Source organism: Aricia agestis, chromosome 2, assembly GCF_905147365.1.
Source record: "Aricia agestis chromosome 2, ilAriAges1.1, whole genome shotgun sequence".
Taxonomy (NCBI): Eukaryota; Metazoa; Arthropoda; class Insecta; order Lepidoptera; family Lycaenidae; genus Aricia; species Aricia agestis.
Genome location: NC_056407.1, coordinates 3,356,950 through 3,372,220, shown reverse-complemented (window position 1 = coordinate 3,372,220; position 15,271 = coordinate 3,356,950). Strand labels below are relative to the sequence as shown.

At 37.9% G+C, this 15,271-nt stretch overlaps 1 protein-coding gene across 1 annotated transcript; it reads right to left on the bottom strand.

The window, feature by feature from the left end:
* Positions 1 to 1,966: 1,966 nt before the first annotated feature.
* On the bottom strand, positions 1,967 to 4,112 carry LOC121739730 (androgen-dependent TFPI-regulating protein-like). Its single transcript, XM_042132278.1, has 4 exons — positions 3,801 to 4,112; positions 3,251 to 3,394; positions 2,798 to 3,018; positions 1,967 to 2,254 (listed from the first exon to the last, which is right to left on the bottom strand). Exons 1-4 carry the CDS (start codon positions 3,972 to 3,974, stop codon positions 2,029 to 2,031), a joined length of 765 nt encoding a protein of 254 aa, XP_041988212.1. The 5' UTR covers positions 3,975 to 4,112; the 3' UTR covers positions 1,967 to 2,028.
* Positions 4,113 to 15,271: the final 11,159 nt, after the last annotated feature.

Sequence of the window (15,271 nt, the reverse complement as noted above, 5' to 3'; positions counted from 1 at the left end):
ATGTAGCCCAATGTCTTCCTGAACATGGTCGCATGGTAAAGTTTAGAGTCTCTAGAATACTTCGGTATACTCTTGTAACCGAAGTTCGACTTAAATTAAGACTTCTAGCCACAACTCGTTGTCTAAATTCAGCTCTTAACAAAGCCCTTGCTTGAGAGGCTTTATTGGGAGTAATATCCATTTCGCCAGAAAGAAATTACGTTTAAAATGAAGTTAAATGAACAATAAATCAATAAAAATCGAGACAAAACAAAAACAATAAGATTTGATCGATTTTTCATACAGAACAAAACCGTTCAATTAACGATTAAAAAACTGAGTGATGGGGGTGCTTAGTGATTTGTGTCGTTTGTACTCAAGCATGTTGGAAATGAAAATGTAGAGTAAACGTACACATTCCCTATCATATTAACTCGCATTATTAATAAAAAGAAATAATAAATAACTATAACTTTTTAAGATATAGCGACTTGAATAGAAATGCGCGGGGTGGGTCGATTTTTTTGCACGCAAGTGTATGAACGTAATTATTAAGTACTTACATAAATATATTTTGATGATTTTAATCTAATGAAAACTTGTATATTATCATCCTCATCAATTAATATTATGAACCACGTTTAAGTATAAAAAATATTCTTATTATTAAAACAGTTTTATAAGTTTGATTTATACTTAGCTAATTTTCGATTAAATCGATGTTACCTATATAATGGAAAAATTACAAATATTATGTAGTTGGCTGTTGGGAACAATTAATTTGTGTCAACGATAACAATATGTTTTTTAACAATCAAAACTTATAAGAATAAATTATTTTTTGCCATCATATTGAACAGATCTTATTCTAAACTGAACAGATCAGAACAGAGGTTAATATAATATAATATGTTTTATAATATAATAATAACAATATTATTATGTTCGTATACGAATTCGTTGTGATATAATTTAGCTTTATACAGACTTAAATGTATTAACTTAATAGCATTATCTATTGACTAGGAACATATATATTATGTATTACTATAATATATACTATAATATATTATGTATTACTTACATCTAAAATAGAAAAGTACTAATGAGACGAAAATAAATGAATAATTGAAACTATAGTAATTATCGTCTCAGAAGAAAAGCTAACCAGTAATTGATTACAGTTACTTATACAATATGATAGTACATCTATACTAATATTATAAAGCGGAAGAGTTTGTTAGTTTGTTTGTTTGTTTGAACGCGCTAATCTCAGGAACCAGTGGTCCGATTTGAAAAATTCTTTCAGTGTTAGATAGCCCATTTATCGAGGAAGGCTATAGGCTATATTTTAACACGCTATGACTAATAAGAACGAAAAAATAGAGGAAAATGTGGAAAAAACGGGGGAAATTTATTTGAAAGGACTTATTTGAACGCGCTAATCTCAAGAACTACTGGTTCGATTTGAAAAATTCTTTCAATGATAGATAGCCTATTTATGGAGAAAGGCTATAGGCTATATTTTATCACGCTACAAGTAATAGGAGCGAAGAAATAGAGGAAAATGTGTAAAAAACGGGGTAAATTATATATAATTGGTTATTATCTTAAGAACTACTGGATCAATTTTTATGTTATTTGGCAAACATGAAGAATAGACCACGTGAAGGGACATAGGCAATTTTTTGTGGTTGCGTGAAATTCCTAAATTACGCGGGTGAAGCCGCGCGGAACAGCTAGTTTATGATATTATGACAAACTCATATATAAATACTTTGCTATTTTTATACACACATACAAAACTAAGTGAAAGCGATGAAATATAATTTTTTTTTTCACTTTTGTATAGGCAAGCGCCCCAAAGTGACTAGTTTCCCCATACAAAAGTGAAAAAAAATTGGTCTTTCAGCGTTGTTACTTTCACAGTGAACTCTCTACAAGGAACACATACACACCCTAAGGTATTCATATAACCGTGTATAATTACAAATCAGGAGTTAATTTTACTCAATTTCCAAGTGTGTAGTGCCACTTTCATACAACGCTTTATTGCAATATTTTCTGCAGGCCTAAATTTTTGACCAGCCGTTTCTTATATTTTTCGAAACCTACTCCTGCAATAGTAATTCTTGTGATCGGCCATAGCGCGAAGTATGCTCCAACTGTTATGAAGCCTGTTACTATATGAATCAGAGGGAAGTAGATGGTGCCGTAAGACAAGTCGAAAAACGGGTAGACCCATGTACCGGAGGTTACGTATGTGTACCATAACCTGAAATAATGAAAGATATTTGACCAACCAAAATCATTTAAATTGGAAGGAGTAAGAATGATGATCACGAAAGTCCTATTCATCATAAATAAATTTCCTTTCATGAAGATCGTAATATTATGCTTTAAGCTTGTTCCTTTGAAGGAGGAAACTTACAATGTAAATTAGAAATTAATGTAGAAAATAATAATAAAGTTATTGGTTGTAAAAGGTTGTAAAATTTGATTTCGTTCGTGGGAGAGCCATGCTTCGGCACGAATGGGCCGGCTCGACCGGAGAAATCCACGTTCTCACAGAAAACCAGCGTGAAACAGCGCTTGCGCTGTGTTTCGCCGAGTGAGTGAGTTTACCGGAGGCCCAATCCCCTACCCTAATCCCTTCCCTACCCTCCCCTATTACCCTATTCCCTCTTAAAAGGCCGGCAATGCACCTGCAGCTATTCTGATGCTGCGAGTGTCCTTGGGCGACGGAAGTTGCTTTCCATCAGGAGACCCGTTTGCTCGTTTGCCCCCTTATTTCATTAAAAAAAATTGCAATACTTACACTGCTGTATATATTGCAGTGACGCCCAACGCATAAAACACGTTTCTTCTGTGGGACTTCGGTTCCGGTCTCGGCCGAAAAACTGCCTCCCATATAACTACAGCTAGTATAAACGTGTGTCCAATGTGATTTGTCACTGGATTCATAACTTTCTTTATTAAAGAATAGCGTAGTAGATTCTTGTCATAGGTATAGAAAAACCAGAATATTATGCAGCAGACCTGAAAACGTATTGAATAGTTGACTAAGTTTTTCTACTCAAAATGTTTTAGAAAAATGACGATTTTAGGATAATATAAAACCTTCTTTATGAGCATATAGTGCATGGCGTATAATTAACTGAGGTATAGGTCTTTATAACATTTTTAGTGTTCAAAGAAAGTCACGGAGTTCCCAACACACAATAATTTTATCTCTTACCTATCACTAAGATTATAAAAGTGATAAATTTACCCAAGACGAAGGCCAAACAACTGCAGAAAAAAATGTGGAATTAAAGTTTCTTAGATAGTTTATATTCCTGCTCCTGTTTTTGGTGTCCTTCAACTCATCTCTATCACAAATGAGGCCAATGAAAGCGTGAGCCATCTGCATGCCCTACAAGTTTGTATAAAATATTTAAGAACGAAAAGTAATCTTCACTTCCGCGTAGTTCGAAGATTCAATTTTCAAAATATTTAAAATAAATTGATATAATGTTCATAATGAACAATTTTCCCTGTTTTAGGACAGGGAAAACTTTAGTTTTAAAAGTGGTTTGCAACGAATGCAAAAATTGATATTAAACCTTTAAATATTGACGTTAAATAATACCACATAATATTACAAAATCAAGAAACCTTAATTTTAAAACTGATCCGGGTCGGGTAGACGCGACGCGTAGATGCATTTCTAAATTTTTATTAAATTGTCAGATTTGCAAGACGTCTCAATCAGTTGAAATCTGTCAAATCCATACACTACGCGTCGCGTTGCGGTCTGAATTGACCCTAAGTAAACTTACAATATTCCATACTGTAAAAAGGCGAGTCCAGTAGGGGAAGTATAACTTCATTTCTGGATCATCTCGTATCTTGTAGCACCACACATGAGTGAGAACCACGTTGACAAAGTGCAATGAAAACGTCAACGCATACATGAACATTCGCAGGTGTATGGCTTTCAGAGTCTGCGCCATTGCAAGGTTTTAGCACCGAAATAGTTTAAAATGTATTACAAACTTTATGAACATTCGTAAAATTATTATGAAAATATTTGCTATTAAAGGATTTCAAATATCAATCAACCCATTAACTCTATGCCCAATTAAATTTATCTCCGCAAACTATGTCTCGCTATGATTCGTTCAAACAAATAAGGCTTATGTCACAAGCGATCTTTATATAGTTCTAAATCTAATATTACTAATTGTTGTTTATTCCATAGCACGTGACGCTTTAGCACGACCTCCTCCGGTAGGGTTAAGTTTACTATACCTAGTTACGTTTTTATTAATCCAGCGTCAATGTTACGCACGTTTCTCAAGGTTAGCGATATTATTTTGGCGACATGTGTAGACAAAATATTATGGTTATAGCTACTGCCTACTCTGGTTATAGCACAGAAGTATAGAGAGAGCTATCATTTATAAGTAACTTTTTTGGTAGCGATGGCACAGTTGAATACATTAAAAAATTAAATTAAGTAATAAAAAAAAATTTTTAGTGCCTTTAAGTTCAAATAATTCCTAACTTGTGTAAAGTAATATTTTTTGTCAATAATTGTTGTCACGGTGTGTCGGGGGACCGCTAATGTAGATGTTTGGTTTCATACATAATATACCATGTCTATCTCTCATGGATATGCCACAATAACATTTTTTTGTCATTTACTTTTTACTACAAAGAATGGCTGATTTTCGAATCTATTTTAACCAATACCTAAGCATATCCTTATTCAATTAATTCATTTCTCTTAACATAAAATTATTGACATCACATTCCTTTACATTATCTTTTCGGGAGCTTCGGGTGAAGAATTTAGACTTCTGTCGTTTAGACCGGAATGTCAGCAAAAAACTTTTCAAAGACCTCGTCGTAACCTCTTGATTATTGGTAGGAATTATCAAGAAATTACGACGTACGAGTTACTAATTATAGTTACGTGTTAGTAATTATTTTCAAAGTATAGTTCAACAGAGCTACGACATTCGCGACCGTCGTGGAGGTCAGGCGAATACTTAGTTTCTGATCTGAAAAAAGTAAAGGAACAGCCAAGCCATTTATATTTACTGCCAATTAATGTAGAATTTGTTGAAATTAGGGTCGGTAGACTTAAGCCGTGTAGATTCAGAAACTTGGCTCTACATGAGATAGAGAGATATTTTTCACAAAGCAAACCTTAACGTCGTCTTGGCAACATCCATACTTCCATACTAATATTATAAATGCAAAAGTGTGTCTGTCTGTCTGTCCGTCTGTCTGTCTGTCTGTTACCTCTTCACGCTTAAACCACTGAAACGATTTTGCTGAAATTTGGCATAGAGATACCTTGAGTCCCGGGAAAGGACATAAGATAGTTTTTGTCCAGGAAAAATGTACGGTACGGAAAAACGTAATTTTGGAGCAACGGAGTTGCGGGCGTCCTCTAGTTTTACATAAAATGGTTTTGGAAGGATTTCAGTTCTATTTGTAAGTTGCTAGGCAGTCTTTTTAGTATATATTTTTTTTCTTCTTTTTTGGAGTGTATTTTGTGCACATCAGTAGTGCGGGTTTTTAGGGTTCTGTATCCAAAGGGTAAAAACGGGACCCTATTGCTGAGACTTCAATGTCTGTCCGTCTGTCTGTCTCCAGGCTTAACTCAAGAACTGCTACAGTTAGACTTCTGAAGTTTTCGCCAACAGTGTCTTTTGCATTTTGTATCGCCATGTCACTTATTGTATCGATTTAGTTCGCTGAAAACTGACCCTTAAACTATAATGCATGTTATGTGAAATCAAACATCTACATTAGCGGTCCCTCGACACACCTTGACAACAATTATGGACTAAAATATCACTTTACGCAAAGGAATTATTAAAACTTAAAGTCAGTAAAATATATTATTTCATTACTTGTTAAAGTTGTTTGGCGGGGGTTTTTTAAATTTCTTAATTTAATTGTATTTCATGCTTTTTAAACTTGTGTTGGTTATAGTGCAGAATAATTAACATAAATAGGATCATATTATATCCCAATGATATAATATGATCCTATTTATGTTAATTATTAGCCTACCATCTAGGAATGTCCTTTTGGATGAAGCCGTTAATATGAGTCCAAACATGAGACCTCCACTTTGGGTTCATATGGAGCGCCGAGCTCCATATGAACCCAAAGTGGAGGTTTCATTTCTTATAGAATCCAGGTGATGCTGCAGCAGCAGCATGCAAAATTTTATTGGTTATCTACGTTTCACTAGTTGTCGCAATTAAAATGAGCCCAAACACGAAACCATTGCTCTAGGTTGGTGAGGAGTTGGGTATCCTATTGATTACCAGGTGATGCTGCAGCATAAGGTCAACTTTCCATTAATGTGTAAATATTCATAAATGTTACGAACTAGAATGCAATAAAGCCCACCAAACGACTGCAAGTTGCTAATCGGCCTTTCACGAACCAGATGAACCTCGATTTTTCAGCACGGAGCAGGCTGATGATGATAAACTATAGCTAAGAACACGTTCAACTAAGTCAGCTTTCAAACAAAAAAAAACTAGATTAAAATCGGTCCACCCGTTTGGATGCTACGATGCCACAGACAGATAGACAGACAGACAGACAGACAGACAGACGGACGGACGGACGGACGGACGGACGGACGGACAGACGGACAGACGGACAGACAGACAGACAGACAGACAGACAGACAGACAGACAGACAGACAGACAGACAGACAGACAGACAGACAGACAGACAGACAGACAGACAGACAGACAGACAGACAGACAGACAGACAGACAGACAGACAGACAGACAGACAGACAGACAGACAGACAGACAGACAGACAGACAGACAGACAGACAGACAGACAGACCGACAGACAGACAGACAGACAGACAGACAGACAGACAGACAGACAGACAGACAGACAGACAGACAGACAGACAGACAGACAGACAGACAGACAGACAGACAGACAGACAGACAGACAGACAGACAGACAGACAGACAGACAGACAGACAGACAGACAGACAGACAGACAGACAGACAGACAGACAGACAGACAGACAGACAGACAGACAGACAGACAGACAGACAGACAGACAGACAGACAGACAGACAGACAGACAGACAGACAGACAGACAGACAGACAGACAGACAGACAGACAGACAGACAGACAGACAGACAGACAGACAGACAGACAGACAGACAGACAGACAGACAGACAGACAGACAGACAGACAGACAGACAGACAGACAGACAGACAGACAGACAGACAGACAGACAGACAGACAGACAGACAGACAGACAGACAGACAGACAGACAGACAGACAGACAGACAGACAGACAGACAGACAGACAGACAGACAGACAGACAGACAGACAGACAGACAGACAGACAGACAGACAGACAGACAGACAGACAGACAGACAGACAGACAGACAGACAGACAGACAGACAGACAGACAGACAGACAGACAGACAGACAGACAGACAGACAGACAGACAGACAGACAGACAGACAGACAGACAGACAGACAGACAGACAGACAGACAGACAGACAGACAGACAGACAGACAGACAGACAGACAGACAGACAGACAGACAGACAGACAGACAGACAGACAGACAGACAGACAGACAGACAGACAGACAGACAGACAGACAGACAGACAGACAGACAGACAGACAGACAGACAGACAGACAGACAGACAGACAGACAGACAGACAGACAGACAGACAGACAGACAGACAGACAGACAGACAGACAGACAGACAGACAGACAGACAGACAGACAGACAGACAGACAGACAGACAGACAGACAGACAGACAGACAGACAGACAGACAGACAGACAGACAGACAGACAGACAGACAGACAGACAGACAGACATACAGACAGACAGACAGACAGACAGACAGACAGACAGACAGACAGACCGACAGACAGACAGACCGACAGACAGACACGTCAAACTTATAACACCCCTCTTTTTGTCGGGGGTTAAAAACGGCGGTGTGGACTCCTCTTAAAGATTGCCGCGCCGTCTTGGAATTCTATTCGTAAGCTCGTCTCGGCTCGTACGCGAGCCGCGAGCCGTGGGCCGCGAGCCGCGAGCCCTGGGGACATGGTAATCCAGTGTGAGCCATTCTCGTGTACCACCGACGTCGAGCCGAGTAAGTTCGCGAACTTAAAACGTAAACGTAATTATGAACTTAAAGCACGCGGATCTTTAAGTTCGTACGTCCATCCGGCCTTTTAATTAATTTCAGGTTACCATACAATGCCATACATATGGCTGAGCTAACGCGCCTGGGCTTTTATATTAACAGGAAAAATTTAGTCGACCTAATTTAAATAGTTAAAGACCGCAGGGTCGGATAACCCATAATCAAAATCAGTTCAATCAGAAGAACAAAACACCCGGCAGGATACCTTTCCCCATTTTTTTATGAAATAAGGGGGCAAACGAGCAAACGGGTCACCTAATGGAAAGCAACATCCGTCGCCCATGGACACTCGCAGCATCAGAAAAGCTGCAGGTGCGTTGCCGTCCTTTTAAGAGGAAATAGGGTAATAGGGGAGGGTAGGGATGAGAAGGGAAGGGAATAGGGGAGGGTAGGGAAGGGAATAGAGTAGAGGATTGGGCCCCCGGTAAACTCACTCACTCGGCGAAACACAGCGCAAGCGCTGTTTCACGCCGGGTTTTCTGTGAGAACGTGGTATTTCTCCGGTCGAGCCGCACCATTCGTGCCGAAGCATGGCTCTCCCACGTATGAATTCCCCATATTTACCAATAAAGTATCATATCAATTTAATCCCTCTAATTTCTAAAGTCTAAAGGTATCGTGGAGTCATTGACCTTTGCAGAAATATCTTAGCATTTCAGAAAGGTCCAATCAACTCTACACAACTTAAGGATGAAACCAAACGAGCGTAATTTTGTGAGTCGTGAGTCGCAGAATTTCGGTTGGCAGAAATTCTGCGACTCGCGACTTACAAAATTACGCTCGTTTGGCTTCACCCTAACTCAAGCAAAATGCGATTTGGTATTGCTATCATCTTAATAATAATATTTTAGTCATGAAATAATACTCAATTCGATGAGAAATAGACAAAATTGTAAAATCAATAGCTATTACCTAGAAGTTATGATTGCCAAGGATTTATGACTCAACTAAAAGGAATATACATTATACAAGACCTAGTTAAATTCGACCTTATTTTCACAAAGTTATTGGGTCTTAGTAATGCGGAAGGATTATATTAAGCTAGATTCTAGGTCACTTCTAATGCTGTAATAGTAATAGTTAGAATATGTGCATGTAGTAGTATAAGAGCGACAGACAGACTCACATTTTATAAAAGTTTTCCTTAATCCAGATACTTAATAATAATAATAATAATAACCATAGTACCAATAGTATTATCTACTACAGGAGTCATACCGAAACAGCTTCACAAATCCCTTGACACCCTACAACTACCCCTCCATCTAACAAATTTAATGCAAAAAGCTGTAATCTTAAATACGTGTCGCATAGTACGAAAGTTCTTACAGAGAGAAGAGGAACATACAAGACTACATACACCGCAAACACAGTTAAATTCATACATTCATACATCACATACATTACAGGCTGATCTGCATACATTACATTACCCTTATCCTGACACATTTTCTATACGTACTAATATATAAATAACTTACGTGTGTACTTGGCTTCGGCTCGTACATGTTAGTTTGCCGGTGAAAACCGAGAAAATACCATAAAATAATAATAATAATAATAGCCATTTATTTTATATTATTTCCATTTCCATTTATTTCCATTACAAGCACAATATTTTATTTTTATTTTATTTCCCATTTCGTGGCAACCCTGGCATATCTGCTCGGTACCTACATCGGTGGCGGCATCGTGCGACATCAAAGGCGTTTCGTTACTGTAGGCACTAATATTGCTATACTGTGGTCCACACATAGTAATTGACATCTATGCGTTAAACTAAGAAGAATTTCGCAAACTAGTAACAAACATCAGTGAAAACTAGAAGTGTTTCTGTTTTTAGGGTTCCGTAGTCAACAAGGAACCTTTTTAGTTTCAGTCTGTCCGTGCGTCTGTCCGCCTGTCGTCCGTCTGTCTGTCCGTCTGTCTGTCTGTCCGCGGTTTTACTCACTACTACCTACAAAGCTGTAATTCAGCATGAATGCAGATATTAATGATGTCGACAAAATGTTACATTTAAAATCCTAAAAAAATTTTTTTATGATACCTCCCCTTCATATCAAGCGGGGTGATATTTTTTTTCGCGTCCATCCGACACCGTATGGGGTGTCGTAGGATATTTAAAAAAACAACTTTTTTTTAAATGTTACTATACGAGTATTAATAGATCCATTTTTCCATCCAAAAAATCGTTAGAGGCCAGTGTTCCCCCCGTCTACCATCTAAACGGTAGCTTCTGGAAATGTGAAAAAATTCACGGAAGTAAGAAACATGCTGAATTTAAAAGGAAGATTATCGCTAAGAAGATTTTGTTATTGAGTAATTAGTCGATCAACTAAAAAAATGTATTCGGCGAAGTATAAAAGAACTTGTCGTTCAAATTAGTACTGTCAAACATGTTTTAAAATATATACATTGACCATACAATTTTTTTTTATAATAAGTTCTTAAGAATATCAAAGTATACGCGTGTATCTTTATAGACGCATAATATACAAGTAAATATTTATTTTTTAAGCTTGTTTTGTGTATGTTAAAATAGTTATGAAATAGGGGTAATTAACTGAGTAGGGGTCATTGATTTAATTTATACCAAATCAGCTTACCCTTGGCCTTGAAAATTACATATTTAAGCCGGACACATTAATAAAATGGTCCTGTTTTGAGACTATTGGTCGGAACAGAATCATTTGAAATAATCATTAACGTTAATATCTGGTTTTTGGATTATGGTGCGGATTTAAGATTAAAATCGATAATCGTTTTATTTAATGATCATTTCTATTTGAATTGTCACATCAGACAGTCGAAGCATTCGTGTTTGGAAAGAAAATCTGGGACCATTTTTATTGTATATCAAAAATATAAGTAAGCAAAATGCGTTCAAAAGAGAGCACCATGGCGGCGTCTTCGACAGCTATACATCTGCGTATGTTCATGTATATTTTGACGATATCGTTGCATTTTGGGAACGTGGGTCTCACTCATTTGTGGTGCTACAGGATACGAGATGATCCGGAACTACAATATTTGTATCCTTACTGGACTCGACTTTTTACCGTTTGGGCTATTGTAAGTATCGTAATTTACTTTTTTTATATTTGTGTTGCCTACGAGTATAAATATTCGAATTGTAATTATTGTGTCCGCCATCAGACATGGCTGAGGTTGTTATATTTTAGTCTATGTATGTTAAGTCAGTGACATTTGTAGATTGTTAGGATTGTCTTAAGTGGACTAAATAACGAAAACGCCTATGTATCAATTTCTCTATAGTGCCTTCAATTTACCGTTACTATTTAAATTTATTAAAATTTTACTATGCTATCTAAATGACTTACGCCCATAATCTATAGTTTTGGTTCTATGCAGTGTAGAATATATTTTTTTAATGAAATAAGGGGGCAAACGAGCAAACGGGTCACCTGATGGAAAGCAACTTCCGTCGCCCATGGACACTCGCAGCATCAGAAGAGCTGCAAGTGCGTTGCCGGCCTTTTAAGAGGGAATAGGGTAATAGGAGGGTAGGAAAGGGAAGGGAATAGGGAAGCGTAGGGAAGGGAATAGGGTAGGGGATTGGGACTCCGGTAAACTCACTCACTCGGCGAAACACAGCGCAAGCGCTGTTTCACGCCGGTTTTCTGTGAGAACGTGGTATTTCTCCTGTCGAGCCGGCCCATTCGTGCCGAAGCATGGCTATCCCACATATTCTAATAAAACCATTATCCATACTAATATTATAAATGCGAAAGTGTGTCCGTCAGTCCGGCTGTCTGTCTGTCTGTTACCTCTTCACGTCCAAACCGCTTTTTGCTTTGAGTCCCGGGTAAGGACATAGGATACTTTTCATCCCGAAAAATGGACGGTTCCCACGTGATAAACTATTTTCTCTGCAAATGTGTATATTATTATAGTATCAGACGAATTAAAGGAGAAGAGGAGAAAATATGAATAATAACAATGATTAATTATTAATTGTGAAATATTATGTAAACAATATTATTTCAGGGAATGCAAATAGTCCACGCGATTATTGGTCTGATTTGTGACAAAGATGAACTGAAAAACACTAAAGATAAGAGCAAATATGTGGAAAATCTAAGAAATTTCAATTTTACATTCTTCTCTGCTATTGTGTGGCCTTCGACCTGGGTAAGTGTTTAGAACAATAGTGAAAGCTACGGATTAGGCTAGCTGAAATAAATCTATATTGTCTTCGAACAGTGAATACTGAACAAAGTTTTTAAATCGTCTAAAATTTTGAATTTCGTGTGGTATCAGATGAAGTAGTATATAAGTAAATAATTAATCGGTTTCAGCCAAAACTCTACCTTCAATTTGATAACAGGGCGATACAGGATCTCTTAGTCAAACTTTATGCTTAGTGTGGTCTATAATAAAGGGTTTATTTCTTGAGAAGAACAGACAAAGTGACCCTTAAACAAGCGAAATCGTTTTTAGGGTTCCGTAGCCAAATGGCAAAAACGGAACCCTTATAGATTCGTCATGTCTGTCTGTCTGTCTGTCCGTCCGTATGTCACAGCCACATTTCTCCGAAACTATAAGAGCTATACTATTGAAACTTGGTAAGTAGATGTAGTATGTGAACCGCTTTAAGATTTTGATACAAAAACAGAAAATATATTAAAAATTTTAGGTTCCCCATAGATAAAACTGAAACAAAAAAAATATATCATCTAATCTATGCGTGTGGGGTATCTATGGATAGGTCTTCAAAAATCATATTGAGGTTTTTAATATCATTTTTTTCTAACCTGAATAGTTTGCAAGAGAGACTCTTCCAAAGTGGTAAATTGTGCCCCCCCCCCCCCTAACTTCTAAAGTAAGTAAATGATAAGTCTAAAAAAAATATATGATGTACATTACTACAAAAACTACCAACGAAAATTGGTTAGAACGAGATCTAGCCAGTAGTTTTTTTACGTTATAAATAGTAAACATTAAATCAACTGAAATATGAAAATAAATCAAAAACCTCTTAATTTCATAAAAATAAACCTTATTGCTGCTGCGGAACCCTTCATGGGCGAGTCCAACTCGCACTTGGCCGGTTTTTTTTATAAAATTTCTCAGTACTTCTATTCTTTCTATTCATTTCTAGAATTCCGATATTACAAGCCTATTGTATAATTGAGTTCGGAATGACTAATCATTTTTAGGAGATCCGTTGTTTTGCATTAGTTTTTAAGCTGACTGTTTGTAAATACAAAAGTTTTTTTACAAAGCCTGTAGCCAAATCATAATAACAGTAAGAAAATAAACATGTTTTTGCATTTTTTTTTCTATATTATTTTGTCTCAACTTTGGTTTCGGATTTTTCCATTGGATTTGCGGATATTGAAGAGTTAGAGCGTTAAAACTTCTAACCAGTTATAAGCTGTTGTAAGCTGATACGTCATAATTCATAAATTATAATATTTTAAAAGGGAGTGAAGGGGCAGTTTTTTGGTATTCATTTTTAGGGTTCCGTAGTCAACAAGGAACTAGGGTTGCTGAGGATTCCTCTTCCGCTTCCTCATAATTAGGAAGTTCCGCAATATTTTGGGTTCCTCAACCGTTACCGCATCCTCATAAATAAAAATAAAAAAATCCTCTTCCGCTATCGCTTCCTCAATATTTAAGAGGAATTTATGAGGAATTTCACAGCGCATGCGCGTCGCATATCCAATCGACCACGGTGGCTCAGTAGCCGGGTCCACACCAAACGATCCATCTTGGAGCGGCGATCCCGCGATCCCCGATCCAGGATCGAGGAGCGTGGAGCGTGGAGCGCGTTAGACCGATCCAAGAACTTGGAAACTGCGATCCTAATATGCGCTCCAAGCGATCCGAAGGCGATCCGTTATTCAAGTCAGTCAGTATCTTACACAATATGGAGTCACACGTACAGCGGCGGCTCCTTCTGTATCCTCCCGCCAGAGACCGCATTTTTTCTTTAGATCTTCTATTGGCTTGTTCCCCATTTTACGAGAAATCTGAGCCCAAGCATCGTCTCATGCACCTCTATTCGTAAAATTATTATCTTTTGGGTCCCATAAACATTTAAACTCCTTATAAAATGATATCAGACGACGACTTTGCGAAATATCCATGGTGTGATGGAATCACATAACCGTCCACACGTAACTGAGGCACCTTTGAAGCGGGCAAGAAAACCGACAACGAACAGATCGCGAGCGCCAGGGAGCGCGCGCTCCAAAACTTGCGCATGGATCGCGCGCGGCACGAGCACACCAAACGCTCCGTGCAACGCTCCATGCCGCGCGCGATCGGAGCGCGTTGGATCGTGTGGTGTGGACCCGGCTACTTGGTGAGCGCGTTGGTAGCTCAAGCCGGGGGTCGCGGGTTCGAATCCCACCGACGGAACAAAAAGTTTTCAAAGTTCCTGGGTCATGGATGTGTATTAAATACGAGCTTTTGCCCGCGGCTTCGCTCGCGTTAAGAAGTATTATTATATACAAACTTTCATCCCCTATTTTAACCCCTTGGGGGTGGAATTGATCAAAATTCTTTCTTAGCGCATGCCTACGTCATATCATCTACCTGCATGCCAAATTTCAGCCCGAATGGTCCAGTGGTTTAGGCTGTGCGTTGATAGATCACCATGTCAGTCAGTCACCTTTGAGTTTTATATATATATAGATTATGTGTATCATGTAATTAAATATATGCATAGTATAAAGGTATTAAATATAATATTTCCGTTGTCTGGTACCTGTAACACATGTCCTTCGGGTGCTTACCACGGGACCAGACTAACGTGGTTTGAAGCGTTCATAGATATTATTAAAAAAAAAACATGGCAACGCACAGTACGCCAGAGCCAGAGAATTGTATCATTCACTCAGATGAGCGAGGATTTTTGTGTGAGTGTGTTGTGTATATTACTGAACTCCTTCTTAATTGCTGGACCGATTTTGATGATTCTTTATTGTGTGTGTTTTGAGAATGGTTTAGATTCATAGTTTGGTCCACTGGAAAATGCACTTTTAATTAATTTTTGTGTAATGTATGTACCTAGTTATGTATAG